Source organism: Hypanus sabinus, chromosome 5 (assembly GCF_030144855.1).
Source record: "Hypanus sabinus isolate sHypSab1 chromosome 5, sHypSab1.hap1, whole genome shotgun sequence".
Lineage (NCBI taxonomy): Eukaryota > Metazoa > Chordata > Chondrichthyes > Myliobatiformes > Dasyatidae > Hypanus > Hypanus sabinus.
The window spans coordinates 13,549,594-13,565,010 of NC_082710.1; the positions used below are offsets into that span (position 1 = coordinate 13,549,594).

Below are 15,417 nucleotides of genomic sequence, written 5' to 3' on the forward strand. Positions count from 1 at the left end.
CTGTGTGATCTCTGCTGACCTCAGAGGTTGACCTCAGCTTTGTTTTTCCAAGAGAAAAGGAGAGCCAAGTGAATCAAGCTCTTAGCCCGGACACTTGCTGAATATTCAGTTGAACCCAACCCACTCTCCAGGCCATTACTGGAATGGTTTAGCAATGTCACAAATACTGGGGTCAACGTTACCTTATCATGTGTTAACAAGTATCACCTCGAGATTCATTTTCTTGCAATCATTTACAGGAAAAATAAAGTAGTACAATAGAACTTATATTTTTTAAAACCTATACATAAGCAAAAAGTGACAAACAACCAAAGTACAAAAGAAGACAAACTCTGTGAAATGAAAAAACGAGCTCTAAAGAGTCCTTAAAAGTGCATCTGTAGGTTGTGGAATTAGTTCAGAATTGTGATTAGTGCCATTATCCATGCCAGCTCAGGAGTCTGATTGTTGTAAGGTAATAATTGTTCCTGACCCTGGTGGTGAGGGTCCTAGGGGTCCTGTCCCTCCTGCCTGATGGTAGTAGTGAGAAAAGAGCATGGCCTGGATGAGGTGCTTTGATGATGGGTGTGCTCAGTGATGGGGAGGGCTTTGTCTGTGATGGACTGGGTCATATCCACCACTTTCGATAGTGTTAGTCCGTGAGTTATAGTGGCCATGTAGTAAAGTCACTGTCTCTGTCACACAGTAAATCAGAGTAAAGCAAAGTGGAGGAGGAAATAAAACCCTCCATCTATATTTCCATTCTTAACCATCCATCAGAAACTGATATAATATGTTACATTGTTCAGACCACTGACCTCAGCCTTCAATCGCTCAATTTCAGTGTCTTGATCTTCAAGTTGCTGTCGGAGTTGGTGGGCTGCAATTTTCTCTGTTTCCGCTATCTGAACCAAGTGTATATACTTCTGCATCAGAATCTCCCGCTCAATTAAAATATCGCAGTAACTAGGAGAAAACAGGAAGAATGAATGAATGCAAGGCCCCTTGGAAAGTGTGCTTCACTCGGCTGGATCTGGTGATATTGATCCAGAGACTCTTCCGAAATCAAGACTGAAGCACAGAGCGGTGTGGTTACAGTCATTTCATTAAATGTTACAAGAAAGAGGGGGCAAAGAAAAAGAAGTCATAGTCATCTCATACTCAGACAAGAGATAACACCCCAGGTTAGCCTCTAAAATAGCCAGATTCAAGTGGTGTGACACCTGCTGCAGAAAAACAGAATTTCTTGAAAATACAAACTACTATAATGAGAAAAACTACTATAAGAAAATTTTCTGATCAATTATACATATTGTTTATAGGTGATGCCGGGTGGCAGGATGGAGATATGTCTCTATAAAGGAAATGGAAGGCGCTCCTTCCCTTCACTAGCCTGCAGGTCCCCCTTGGGCAAGGTGTAGCACTTGCTTAGACCCCAACCCACTCGATCAGGATCACATGAAACCAGGGGTGCAGGTGGTGGATGGTCGTACGAGCAGCTGGTGCATATCACAAGTCCTGGTTATGCGACCACCAACACCAGGCAATGTCTGAAGAGTATTGATAATACTTGTAAAGTCTTGTAAAGACACTACCCAGAAGAAGGCAATGGCAAGCCACTTCTGTAGAAAACTTGCCAAGAACAATCATGGTCACAGAAAGACCACGATCGCCCACGTCACCCAACATAGCACATAATGAATGAATGAATGATTATATGAAAAAATAAAAGCCATCATAAGAAAGTTAAACTACAAGAAAAATAATAATTGTACCACCTAATCAAGCTTTACCAAGAGGGATTTCACGCAGATCAGCAGAGGTTATTTAAAAAGGAAGCTTCGAGGGGGTTAGTCCATTGTACATGGCCTATAAGCAGCTATAACCAAAACACCAATCATGAGTAAAATAGTAGGGAAGGTTCAGGCATAAAAGGGAGACCTAGCGGAGCGGTCATCAATGAAGTGATCTGAGGCAGAGTGGTAGTGCTTTGACGATAACTGGTGGAGGCGAAGTAAGTTACCTGTGAGCAATAGAAAGAGGAAGTACCTCTGTGAGGCTGGGGTTCTGTACTGGGTGTCAGATGTGGGAAGTCTGGGAGACTCCCAGCCTCCTGGACGGCCACATCTGCACCAGGTGTGTCGAGCTGCAACTCCTTAGGGACCGGGTTAGGGAACTGGAGTTGCAACTCGATGACCTTCGTCTGGTCAGGGAGAGTGAGGAGGTGATAGAGAGGAGCTATAGGCAAGTAGTCACACCAGGGCTACGGGAGACAGATAAGTGGGTAACAGTCAGGAGAGGGAAGGGCAGCAGTCAGATACTAGGGAGTACCCCAGTGGCTGACCCCTTAACATTAAGTACTCCTGTTTGAGTACTGTTGGGGGGGGGGGGGAATAGCCTACTTGGGGGAAGTAACAGCGGTCATGCCTCTGGCACAGAGTCTGGCCCTGTGGCTCAGAAGGGTAGGAAAAGAAAGAAGGCAGCAGTAATAGGGGACTCTATAGTTAAGGGGTCAGTCAGGCGATTCTGTGGATGTAGGAAAGAAACAAGGATGGCAGTTTGCCTCCCAGGTGCCAAGGTCTGGGATGTTTCTGATTGCATCCATGATATCCTGAAGTTGAACAGTCAGAAGTCATGGTACTTATTGGTACTAACAAAATAGGTAGCAAAAGGGAGGAGGTCCTGAAAACAGACTACAGGGAGTTAGGAAGGAAGTTGAGAAACAGGACCCCAGAGGTAGTAATCTCAGGATTACTGCCTGTGCCACGTGACAGGGAGTATAGGAATAGAGTGAGGTGGAGGATAAATGCATGGCAGAAGAATTGGAGCAGGGCGCAGGGATTCAGATTTCTGGATCATTGGAACCTCCTCTGGGGCAGGTGTGACCTGTACAAAAAGGACGGGTTGCACTTGAATCTGAAGGGGGACCAATATCCTGGCGGGGAGGTTTGCTAAAGCTACTGGGGAGATCTTGAACTAGAATTGCTGGGGGGTGGGAACCGAACTGAGGAGATGGAGGAAGGGGCAGTTGAATCACATACAGAGAAAGCTCGGAGACAGTGCAAGAGGGAGGATAGGCAGGTGATAGAGAAGGGTTGTGCTCAGACTGATGGTTTGAGATGTGTTTTTTTTTAATGCAAGAAACATCATGAACAGAGCTTAGAGCATAGATCAATAATTGCAGCTATGATGTTATGGCCATTACACAAAATTGGATGGTGCAGGGGCAGGAATGGCTACTTCAAGTGCCAGGCTTTAGATGTTTCAGAAAGGACAGGGAGGGAGACAAAAGAGGTGGGGGCATGGCACTGCCGATCAGAAATAGTGTCACAGCTGCAGAAAAGGAGGAAGTCATGAAGAGATTGTCTACTGAGTCTCTGCATGTGGAAGTTAGAAACAGGAAGGGGTCAATATCTCTACAGGGTGCTTTTTATAAACCACCCAATAGTAACAGCAGGAGCAGATAGGGAGACAGATTCTGGAAAAGTGTAATAACAACAAGGTGTTGTGCTGGGAGATTTTAATTTCCCAAATATTGATTGGCATCTCCCTAGAGCAAGGAGGGGTTTAGATGGGGTGGAGTTTGTTAGGTTTGTTCAGGAAGGTTTCCTGACACAATATGTAGATAAGCCTACAAGACGAGAGGCTGTACTTGATCTGGTATTGGGAAATGAACCTGGTCTGGTGTCAGGTCTCTCAGTGGGAGAGCATTTTGGAGATAGTGATCACAATTTTATTTCCTTTACCATAGCATTGGAGAGCGATAGGAACAGACAAGTTTGTAAAGCATTTAATTGGAGTAAGGGGAAATATGAAGCTATCAGGCAGGAACATGGAAGCATAAATTGGGAACAGATGTTCTCAGGGAAATGTACAGCTGAAATGTGGCAAATGTTCAGGAAATATAGGTTCTGCATAGATATGTTCCAATGAGACAGGGAAAGGATTGGTCGGGTACAGGAACCATGGTGAACAAAGGCTGTTGAAAGTTTAGTCAAGAAGAAAAGAAAAGTTTATGAAAGGTTCAAAAAGCTAGGTAATGGTAGAGATTTAGAAGATTATAAGGCTAACAGGAAAGAGCTTAAGAATGAAATTAGGAGAGTCAGAGGGGCCATGAGAAGGCCCTGGCGAGCAGGGTTGAAGAAAACCCCAAGGCAATCTACAAGTATGTGAAGAGCAAGAGGATAAGACATGAGAGAATAAGACCAATCAAATGTGATAGTGGAAAAATGTGTATGGAACCGGAGGAGATAGCTGAGGTACTTAATGAATACTTTGCTCCAGTATTCACTACAGAAAAGGATCTTGGTGATTGTAGGGATGACTTACAGTGTATTGAAAAGCTTGAACATATAAACATTAAGAAAGAGGATGTGCTGGAACTTTTGGAAAGCATCAAGTTGGATAAGTCTCCGGGACCAGACAAGATGTACCCCAGGCTAGTGTGGGAGGAGAGGGAGGAGATTGCTGAGCCTCTGGTGATGATCTTTGCATCATCAATGAGGACGGGAGAGGTTCCGGAGGATTGGAGGGTTGCAGATGTTGTTCCCTTATTCAAGAAGAGGAGTAGAGATAACCCAGGTAATTATAGACCAGTGAGTCTTACTTCAGTGGTTGGTAAGTTGATGGAAAAGATCCTGAGAAGCAGGATTTATGAACATTTGGAGAGGTATAGTATGATTAGGAATAGTCAGCATGGCTTTATCAAAGGCAGGTCATGCCTTACAAGCCTGATGGAATTTTCTGAGCATGTGACTAAATACATCGATGAAGGTAAATCTGTAGATGTAGTGTAGAGCAGTAAATGTAGCGTACATGGATTTCAGCAAGGCATTTGATAAGGTACCCCATGCAAGGCTTATTGAGAAAGTAAGGAGGCATGTGATCCAAGGGGACCTTGCTTTGTGGATCCAGAATTGGCTTGCCCACAGAAGGCAAAGAGGTCATACTCTGCATGGAGGTTGGTGACCAGTGGAGTGCCTCAGGGATCTGTTCTGGGACCCCTTCTCTTCTTTATTTTTATAAATGACCTGGATGTGGAAGTGGAGGGATGGGTTAGTAAATTTGCTGATGACACAAAGGTAGGAGGTGCTGTGGATTGTGTGGAGGGCTGTCAGAGGTTACAGCGGGACATTGATTGGATGCAAAACTGGGCTGAGAAGTGGCAGATGGAGTTCAACCCAGATAAGTGTGAGGTGGTTCATTTTGGTAGGTCAAATATGATGGCAGAATATAGTATTAATGGTAAGACTCTTGGCAGTGTGGAGGATCAGAGGGATCTTGGGGTCTGAATCCAGAGGACACTCAAAGCAGCTGCGCAGGTTGACTCTGTGGTTAAGAAGGCATACAGTGTATTGGCCTTCATCAACCGTGGAATTGAATTTAGGAGGCAAGAGGTAATGTTACAGCTATATAGGACCCCACCTGGAGTACTGCGTTTAGTTCTGGTCACCTCACTACAAAAAGGATGTGGAAACTGTTGAAAGGGTGCAGAGGAGATTTACAAGGATGTTGCCTGGATTGGGGAATATGCCTTAGGAGAATAGGTTGAGTGAACTTGGCCTTTTCTCCTTTGAGCGATGGAGGATGTGAGGTGTTCTAGTAGAGGTGTATAAGATGATGAGAGGCATTGAATAGTGGATAGTCAGAGGCTTTTCCCAGGGCTGAAATGGCTAACACAAGAGGGCACAGTTTTAAGGTGCTTGGAAGTAGGTACAGAGGAGATGTCAGGGGTAAGTTTTTTTTATGCAGAGAGTGGTGAGTGCGTGGAATGGGCTGCCGGCAATGGTGGTGGAGGCGGATACGATAGGGTTTTTTAAGAGACTCCTGGACAGGTACATGGAGCTTAGAAAAAGAGAGGGCTATGGGTAACCCTAGGTAATTTCTAAAGTAAGTACAGGTTCGGCACAGCACTGTGGGCCAAAGGGCCTGTATTGTGCTGTAGGTTTTCTATGCTCCTCTGGTAATCCAACAACCCATGACCCACCGTGCACAAAGTCAACTGGGCTTTGAAACATTAAACCACAAACAGCTAAAAGAAAACTGTTCATTGGAGAGAATATCCGGAAATAAAGCACCTGCTTTGCATTACCCCATGCTCTCGTACATCCAAGAGCTGGCATTTACTAAATCTGGAATAGCGCTGAAACAAAAGCAAAAAATATAAAATTAACTCTCTCCTTAAAACCACAAGATAGCCTGCAGATGCTGGAAATCTTGAGCAGCTCCCACAAAATTCCTCCAGCACTTTGTGTGTGTGTCCCTATCCATAAAAAAAAGATAGATTTTATGTCACAGAAAAGGTTTCTGTCCTAGAAGGGTGTTAGGCACAAAACCTGGACCATTCTTGCACTTGTATCAAGTTTCAAGATGGAAACAGAGCCATAGAGCACGACAGCACAGAAACAGGCCATTTGGACCATCAAATCTATGTGAACCCTCAGGAACCCATTACTCTAAACCTACAATTTCTATTCATGCCATATGCCCATGTGATATTGTACAGTATTTTGCCGTTCCTTTCTGACCATCAGAAGCCAGATTATGCAGACCATTTATTCTGAAACTTTGTATTGGTGATAAATTATCCAAACAATGGGGCATACACAATGCAGAAGCCTCATTTCAGTTGGAGATTGCACACTGTTAATTTTGTGTGACATTTTAGAACATGCATCAAATCTTCCCTCACATTGTCATTAGAAGCAGCCAACAAGGCTCCTGTTGACAGTGATTTCATCACATGTGACACTTGGTTTAGTTAAATGTCACTTCAATCAACAAACATGGTAAGGAACAAGATCCTTAATAAATATTGCAATAAATCCTTCTACATTTCTCTGACAGGACATATCTGAGCTACAGGTGCTTCTGTACAAAAACAGGAGCAAAATTAAAGTCCATACTTCAGAAATACAGGTTTTTGAGTCCCGATTCACCTGCATACGCAGACGTTTCATCCCCATTCTGTAAGTATTCTGTTCTTGGAATCAACCAGTCATATTTGCCTCTAAGTCTTATGTTTGCATAGCAGTTGGTGCAGTCGCTTTACTGCACCAGTGATCTCTGATGAGGGTTCGAATCCTGCCATGGTTGTGAGGAGTTTGTATACTCTCCCATGACCACGCATGGTTTCCTCCCACTCTCCAAAGACAGACGGGTTAGTAAGGATAAGGATGTTGTGGGCATGCTATGTCGGCATCGAAAGCACGGTGACACTTGTGGGCTGCCTGAGCACATTTGTGTCATTGACGCAATGTACAGCGCTGTGCAAACTCTCAGGCACATTCTGCATATGTAACTAGGGTGCCTAAGATTCTTGCACACTGCTGTAGTAATTTTATGTACTGCACTGTATTGTTGCCATTAAAGAAAACTAATTTTGTGACATATGTGAGTAATGATAAACATGATTCTCATGTGGACTGAGAGTGGGAAGGGGGAAGGGGGAGGGGAGGGAGCAGGAAGCACCAGAGAGACATCTTGTAATGATCTATAAACCAACTGCTTGGAATCAAATGACCTTGCATGTTGTCTCGGGGCTGGTTGAGACCCCCACCCTTGGCATTCCTTCTCTGCCACCTGTCCCACACCCTTCCTGTGGTGATCCAACCTCGCCAGTCCAACATCCTTCGCTCCCACCAGATTTGCAAACACACACTCCACTCCACACTGACAAATACAACACTGTGCAAATGTCTTAGGTACCCTAGCTTAATATATGTGCCTAAGACTTTTGCACAGTACTGTATGTTTTGATATACATGTGACAAATGAAGCTAATCTCTTCCTAATAGAAATAAACTTGCATACGCACTTCCCTGTCTGCTTACATGATGTAATAAAGAAATTGTGTACTTGTTCACTCCCAACCACCACACAGGTCTCATCATGCTCATAGTATTATACAGTTTACTTTGTAACTTGGGACATAAATGCACCTTATGTTAAAAGTCATCATTACATGTCATCACCTTATGCTAAATTACATCATTACATCATGGCTGATCTATTATAATATTTATTTTCATGCTTTCTCCCCAATACCTTTGCACCTTATGCTAAATGTCATTCACATGGAATATATTTTATTATTTGTTAATTTATTTGTGGTAATATTACTTTGTGTGTGTGTGTGTGTGTGTGAGTGTTTGTGTGTAGGTGTGTGTGTGTGTGTGTGCGGTGTGTGTGAGTGTGTGTGTGTGGGAGAGTGTGAGAGTGTGTGTGTGTGAGTGTGTGTGTGTTGGTGTGTGTGTGAGTGTGTGTGTGTGTGTGTTTGTTTCTGTGTATGTGGTGTGTGTGTGTTGGTGTGTGTGTGTGTGAGTGTGTTGGTATGTGTGTGTATGAGAGTGTGTGTCTGTGTTGGTGTGTGGGAGTGTGAGAGTGTGAGTGTGTGTGTGAGTGTGTTTGTGTGTGAGTGTGTGTTGGTGTGTGTGTGTGGTGTGGTGGGTGTGTGTGTGAGTGTGTGGGTGTGTTGGTGTGTGTGTGTGTGTGTGTGTGTGTGTGTGTGTGTGTGTGTGTGGGTGTGTTGGTTTGTCTGTGTGTGTGTGTTGGTTTTGTGCATCTTGGTCCAGAGGATCATTGTTCATTTTGACAAGGCCATAAGACATAGGAGCAGAATTGGTCATTTGTCCCATCACCATTACATCATGGCTGATCTATTATATTATTTATTTTCTTGCTTTCTCCCCATTACCTTTGATGTCTTTACAATTCATGAACCGATCAACCTCTGCTTTGTATATACCCAATGACTTGGCCTACTCAGTCATCTGTGGTAATGAATTCCACAGATTCACCAACCTCTGGCTCAAGAAAAGCCTCCTCATTGGGTGGTAGAATGTATACAGTTGAATGACGACAAGCCTGAAATAGAGCTACCATATAATCAGGTAATTCCACATGCTTTGTTTCCAAAGTGAATTCACGACTGTCAGATAAAAATTTGCATGAGGTAATCTTTCACAAACAGCAGTGAAAACAAACAGTCATATAACTCAGCATTCGCTGTGATGTGCAAGGGGAAATGTTGTGCAGCATATGAAATTAATCTCTTTTTTTCCTGACACATGGAATAATTTAACTCTCATTTGAGGAGACCATCCCTGCAGCACTGTATCTGAAGGGATGGTACAACATCACAGAATCACTTCTGTGCCACTCTGTTCAGTTCGGTAGCAATGTGCCAGAGTGATCTGCCAGTGTCCCTGAATCCAGAAGATGGTGTGCAATCCCTGAGACACAGAGGACATTTTCTCACTCAGCCGAGGGAATCTTATGCTCGGAAGAAATGTCCAGAAACACAAGGAATTAAAGCCTCTGATGGCTACAGCAGCTTAGCAAGAATCATGGAAAGCTTGTGATTTTGGCCACGATAGCTAGCTTGGGAGGGATTTTTATTTACACTTTATGCCCTCACCAATGCCAAGGATCAAGATAAAGACTATTTTCTCTATAGCATAGCTCACATCCCAGAATCTTTGGATGTCGTTCACCTGTAACTGAGGACTTGTGGCCACTTGAGAGTAGGGAAGGAACGGGTACTTCAAAGGCATCATTGTGGGGACTTGAGAACGGGGTCTGGCCAGATATTGACAAAGTATTTTACACTTAAAAATGTTCTTTTTCTTCTCTCAACAATGAAATGATGGCTCGGTGCATTACAGCTACTTTGGGTTGCTTGTAGTGGCAGCAAGATGGGTGACCCCAGCCACTGTCACTTCTCTTCAGAGATTGTCTGCCTGGCGTCAGTGGTCCCATAACCAGGACTTGTGATATACACCAGCGGCTCATACGACCATCCACCCCCTGCGCCTATGGCTTCATGTGACCCTGATCAGGGTCTAAGCAGGTGCTACACCTTGGCCAAGGGTGACCTGCAGACTAGTAGAGGGAAGGAGCACCCTACGCCTCCTTTGGTGGAGACGTAGCTCCACCCCACCACCCTTGTCTGGACATTCGCCTCTCCTTCCTCAGGTTTTGCATACTCATTTTCAAATTCTTTGATGTAATTGACGCCAACATGTTGTGTGGACAGCTGTGGCATGAAGTTAGCTCTCTCTGCAGCACTGTGTTTGTCATTCTGAATGTTCCTCATCTGATCACCATACTTTATTTGCTGTTTGCTTTCCTGTTGCAATCAATCTTGTTTGCATATGTACATTTTTCAACTCCTTTCTCAAACCACTCCACTAGCTTGGTTTTTCAAGATGTTAGTTTCGATAACTGCTGGATTAACAATAAACAAATTATTCCATTTTCGTTGAGCTGCCCTTTTTCCAAGTCCAACAAATAACATGAATGTATTATGATTTTTAATTGGATGGTTCTAAGGAATTCAATAGCTAAAACACATGAAAGGGAAATTCAGGGAAAGACAAACAGAATAATTAGCCTACAGATGGTTCCATTTGAATGCTTTGAAAATTACATTTTTAAAATGTTAAGAATGATTCAGAAGATACATTTAAATCATTAAACCACCTAATTCCTGCAAATATTTACATGTCTAACCCAAAGTGAAGTTCCTTACATCTAAAGTTAATTGGGACACATCAGGAACAATACATTTTGGCCCAATTAAGCAGCTGCCCCCAATTAGCCAAAGTTTTATGGAAATAGTATATAAAGTATAAAAAAGACAAACTATCATCCAACTGAGTAACAAATGATGTACGTAGATGAAATGCAAAATACATTGTAACATACTCAATACTACTACATTATTATAAAACTGTGTATTAGTTCTTTATAGTTACTGACAGAGGAATTCATCCAGTGTATGTGTTCTTTTAATTGACTGCAACTAATATGGATAATGAACTGCCTTCAAACAATGCTAACAACAATTGCATCCTCCAACTTTTCACTTTCATTGTAACATTCAAGACGATTGCTGATACCTTCAAATTCTTCATAGTGTCTAACTTGTTGAAGTCGTGAAATCATTTCATTTTCATTCTTGGCCAATCCTTGCATCTCCAAGCCTGAATGCTTGAAACTGCAATTGGGCAAAATAGTTCTGAATGGTCTGACTACTTACTTCTTGCCAACTATCAGTGACAAAAATCACTGCTTTTTGAAGACAATTGCACACACCTGACACTACTTAAGAACTGTTCATCCTACGCATGGTGTGTTGTCTAACAGCCACACAAGTACATGCATCTGGTGCTAGTTAAAAACTGTTTGTCAAGTTTCCTGCCCCAATTAAGCAGCATAGTGTCCCAAATGAATGCAGGCAACCCGAGTTATTTTCTCAATTAGTGACACACGCAAAATACTGGAGGAACTCAGCAGGCCAGGCAGCATCTATGGACATGAATAAGCAGTTGACATTTCATGTCAAGACTGGCTTGCTACGTCAACTTCTTACTCTTTTCCATAGATGCTGCCTGGCCTTCTGAGTTCATCCAGCACATTGTGTGCGTTGTCTGGGCTTCCAGCATTTGCAGATTTTCTTGTATTTTCTTGATTAGTTTTATTTGGTTAAGAGTTGTCCCACGTGTAAAATGATCGTGACGTGTGTGACAACTTTGCATTCCTTGAGGGGTGTAACCTAGACGATGATGTTACACCAGGCTCCATTCACATAGTGCCATTCCTTGACGAATTCCTGTAACGATTGCAAGATCCAAGTGTCTGTTTTGAAGGCAGGAGAGGCAGCTTGCTGAGGAATAAGGCACAGCATTGTGAAGAATTCCAATGGGAAAGGGGATGGATTGTACCATAAAGGCAAGGTGTTGCAGAGAATAGATAAAACGTGGCAAATATTGTAAATGGGAAACTCCAGTTGCAGGATATAGAACATGTATATTACAACACAGTATAGTCCCTTCAGCCCACAATGTTGTGCCAACCTTTTAACCTATTCACAGATCAATCTAACCCTTCCCTCCTACATAGCCCTCCATTTTTCTATCATCCATGTGTCTATCTAAGTTTCTTAAATGCCCCTGATGTACTTGCCTCTACTGACACCCCTGGCAGGGCATTCCAGACACTCACCACTCTCCGTGTAAAAAACGTACATACTTCTGACAACTCACATATACATTCACCAATCATTTTAAAATTATTCCTACTGGTATTAGGCATTTCTGCCTAGGGGAGCTGATCATCAGTGCCTCTTATCATCTTATAGACCACTGTCAAGTCTCCTCTCATCTCCTTCACTCCAAAGAGAAAAGCCCCAGCTCACTCAAGCTATCTTCACAAGCTATGCCCTCTAGTCCAGGCAGAATCCTGGTAAATCTCCTCTCCGCCCTCTCTTAAGCTTTCACATCACCACATAATGAGGTGACAGAACTGAAAAACAACATTCCAAGTATGGTCAAACCAGGGTTTTGTAGAGCTGCAACAGTAACTCATGGATCTTGAACTCAATCCCCCGACTACTGAAAGCCAACACACCAGACACCTTCTTAACCACCTGATCAACTTGCACAGCAACTTTGAGGGATCTATGGATGTGGACCCCAAAATCCCTCTGTCCCACTACACTGCCAAGAACACTGCCATCAACTCTGTATACTGCTTTCAAATTGGATTTTCCAAAATGAACCACACCCACTTTTCTGCGTTGAACTCCATCTGCCACTTCTCTGCCCAGCTCGACATCCTGTCGATGTTCCACTGCAATGCAACCTACAACCCTCCACACTATCCACAGTCACAGAGTAGTCAGCCTGGGCTAATATTTCCAGACTATCATTTATCATCAGTCAAGGGAGTTGTACCTTTACTTTACATTTGAATATGTTTTCTAGTACATTGATTTGTCTCATTACAACTTAGTAATGCCAGTGCATTAAGGATTTGCAATGCATGCAAAACCATGGCCAGGGACAGATAGGAGCCACCTACTCCTAACTGGCTTGAACAGACTACTATTTGAAAGCATCAATATGTGTGCTTGAGCAGAGGATCTGGCTAGACATCAACAAAATAATTCATATATCTAAATACTTTCCATTCCCTTGCCAGCCAGGGGCTGTCTCCATGGGTTACAAGCTCGGTGATGCTTAGCATAGATATCATTCTGCATGCTTAACCCAGAGTATAAGCCAGCCTGTGGTATAGTGGCATCCGCACTAGACTTTGAGGCGAGTGGTCCCAGACGGCTCCTTGCACACTTTCCATCCATGCTGGGTTGAGCATTGAGCTAGCAAATTGGCCTCGTAAAAAAATCAGACAAATGCTAAAGGTTTCCAACCGATGCCGTCACAAGGGGTGGAAAGGAAGAGCAACAACAAGAGCAACTTAACCCAGAGAGTGGGTATTGGAAGGTCATAAGACTATAAGATATAGGAGCAGAATTAGGCCATTTAACCCATCGAGTCTGCTCCGCCATTTCATCGTGGCTGATCCAGTTTTCTACTCAGCCCTAATCTCCTGCCTTCACCCCATCTATCAACCTTTGCCTGAAGCATGCAGAAAGACTTGTCCTTCACAGCTTCCTGTGGCAAAGAATTCCACAGATACACCACTTTCTGATTAAAGAAGGTCCTCCTTATCTCTGTTCTAAAAAGATGCCCCTTTATTCTGAGGCTTTTCTCTCTGGTCTTACACTCTCCCACCAGAGGAAACATCCTCTCCACATCTTCTCTATCAGGGCCTTTCACCATGCAATATTCAGCACGTTCTGACACTATGTCACCTCTTTCTAATGATTTGATTTCAGTTTTTACCGACAGAGCAATGCCGCCCCTGCCTATCCTGTCCTTTTGATGCAATGTGTATCCTCGGACATTAAGCTCCCAGCTATAATCTTTCAGCCACAATTCAGTGATGCCAACAACATCAAACCTGCCAATCTGCAATGTGTTGCAAGTTCATCCAGCTTATTCCGTATACTGCACGCATTCAAATACAACACCTTCACTCCTGTATTCACCCTTCTCGATTTTGTCACACTATGCTCAAGCTTTTAATTCCTAACTTTGTCTGAGAGCTTACCAACGTCTGCCTCCACAGCCTCTCCACTAACTGTTCTGGCACTCTGGTTCCCGTCCCCCTGCAACTCTAGTTTAAACCCCACCGTGCAGCATTAACAAACTTTCCTACTACTTGAGCATTTCTTTCCCCGAGTGAAGCCTCTCTTTGCTGAATCCTCAAAGACCTGAACCCTTAAGATAACCACTCTGATTATGTCTACTCAGACGATGGCTGCTGCACTTGCCCCTGCCTTCCTTTAATTTGATTTTAATAATTAATCCCAAACTCCAACTGGCCACTGGTCAAAGCTCTTTTATGCACCTGCTAACCGCTTCTGCCTTTTATCCTCGGGATGTGGACCTGATTGAAGTCCCCTCCTCTCAAACTTCCGATGTCCTGATTAGCCGCTGGTCAAAGGTCAGTGTCATCCCAAGTCTAAATCTGCTCTCAGTCCACTCAGACAGACCCTCAAGGAACATTGTTACGGAGAGCACTTGGTAAACACAATCTATACATACACACCACACACTCACTGCCTTGTCATTGTGCTCTGTGTGTGCTCTTCAAAGTCTTTCCCCAGTAATGGGTCCCGAAGGGTCTGGCTTTATGCTGCCTTTCCCGCCATACATGGTGGAATATTTTATTTCTTTTGTAATGAGGATGTGTAAGTGTGTATATGCTGTTTGTATAGTGATACTTCTGTTTATTTTGTAATATAATAGTAACTCCATTGTGGAATGCATCATCTGTGTCGTCTTCAGTTAATTGTGGGTAACCTAAAGATGCTATGTCCTGGTGCAGATCACTCTCAGCAGCAGGGAGAGGCAGACAGAGATCAAGCTGCCGGGAGTTCACTCTGGACATAGTACAGAGCTATCATTGTGTTTTCAGATAGATAACTTTTTGTAAATATTGACAGTTCTCTTTTCACTATTCTTGCTCATTTTCATAAATTTAATCTTTGACGCACCTAATACTGCAAACACCTTTGCACGAAACCACTAAGCAACTCCAGTCATTTTTTTCCGCCGATGTCAAAACCCACATATCGTAACAAACAACTTATACACATCCTAGGTTGTGGCTTAATCTTTATTGAAAATGGTACAGCCTCTGTGGAGTATGTTCTTCTTTTCTGTTTATATAGAAAGACTCAGAATTAGGCTTAATTCCACTGGCATATGTTGTGAAATTTGTTGTTCTGGGGCAGCAGTACATTGCAATATGTAATAAGTTTTTTTAAAACTATCAATTACAACAAGTATATACAAGTATAAAGCTAGTCTTTTTCTTTCTGTTCTAATAAAACAATGCAAACTATAAAGGGTTTAATTTCACAGCATGGTACCCGATAATTTGCCTGCCTGGAGTTCAAATTCAAGTTCAAGTTTATTCTCTTTCAATGTGTATATGGCCAAACGTAACAATGCTCCTCCAGACCAAGGTGCACAACACTCACATACAAAATGCATCAGCTAAAATGTCACTGGATTGATTTATAAA

General features: G+C 43.0%; 1 protein-coding gene across 1 annotated transcript in view; it reads right to left on the reverse strand.

Annotated features, from left to right (window-relative positions):
• LOC132393932 (ras-specific guanine nucleotide-releasing factor 2-like) overlaps window positions 1–15,417 on the reverse strand; it is a 141,750-nt gene that overhangs the window by 96,462 nt on the left and 29,871 nt on the right. The window contains exon 3 of the mRNA XM_059969395.1: window positions 798–945. Within this exon, the coding sequence (XP_059825378.1) occupies window positions 798–945 (148 nt within the window). The remainder of the gene's footprint in view (window positions 1–797; window positions 946–15,417) is intronic.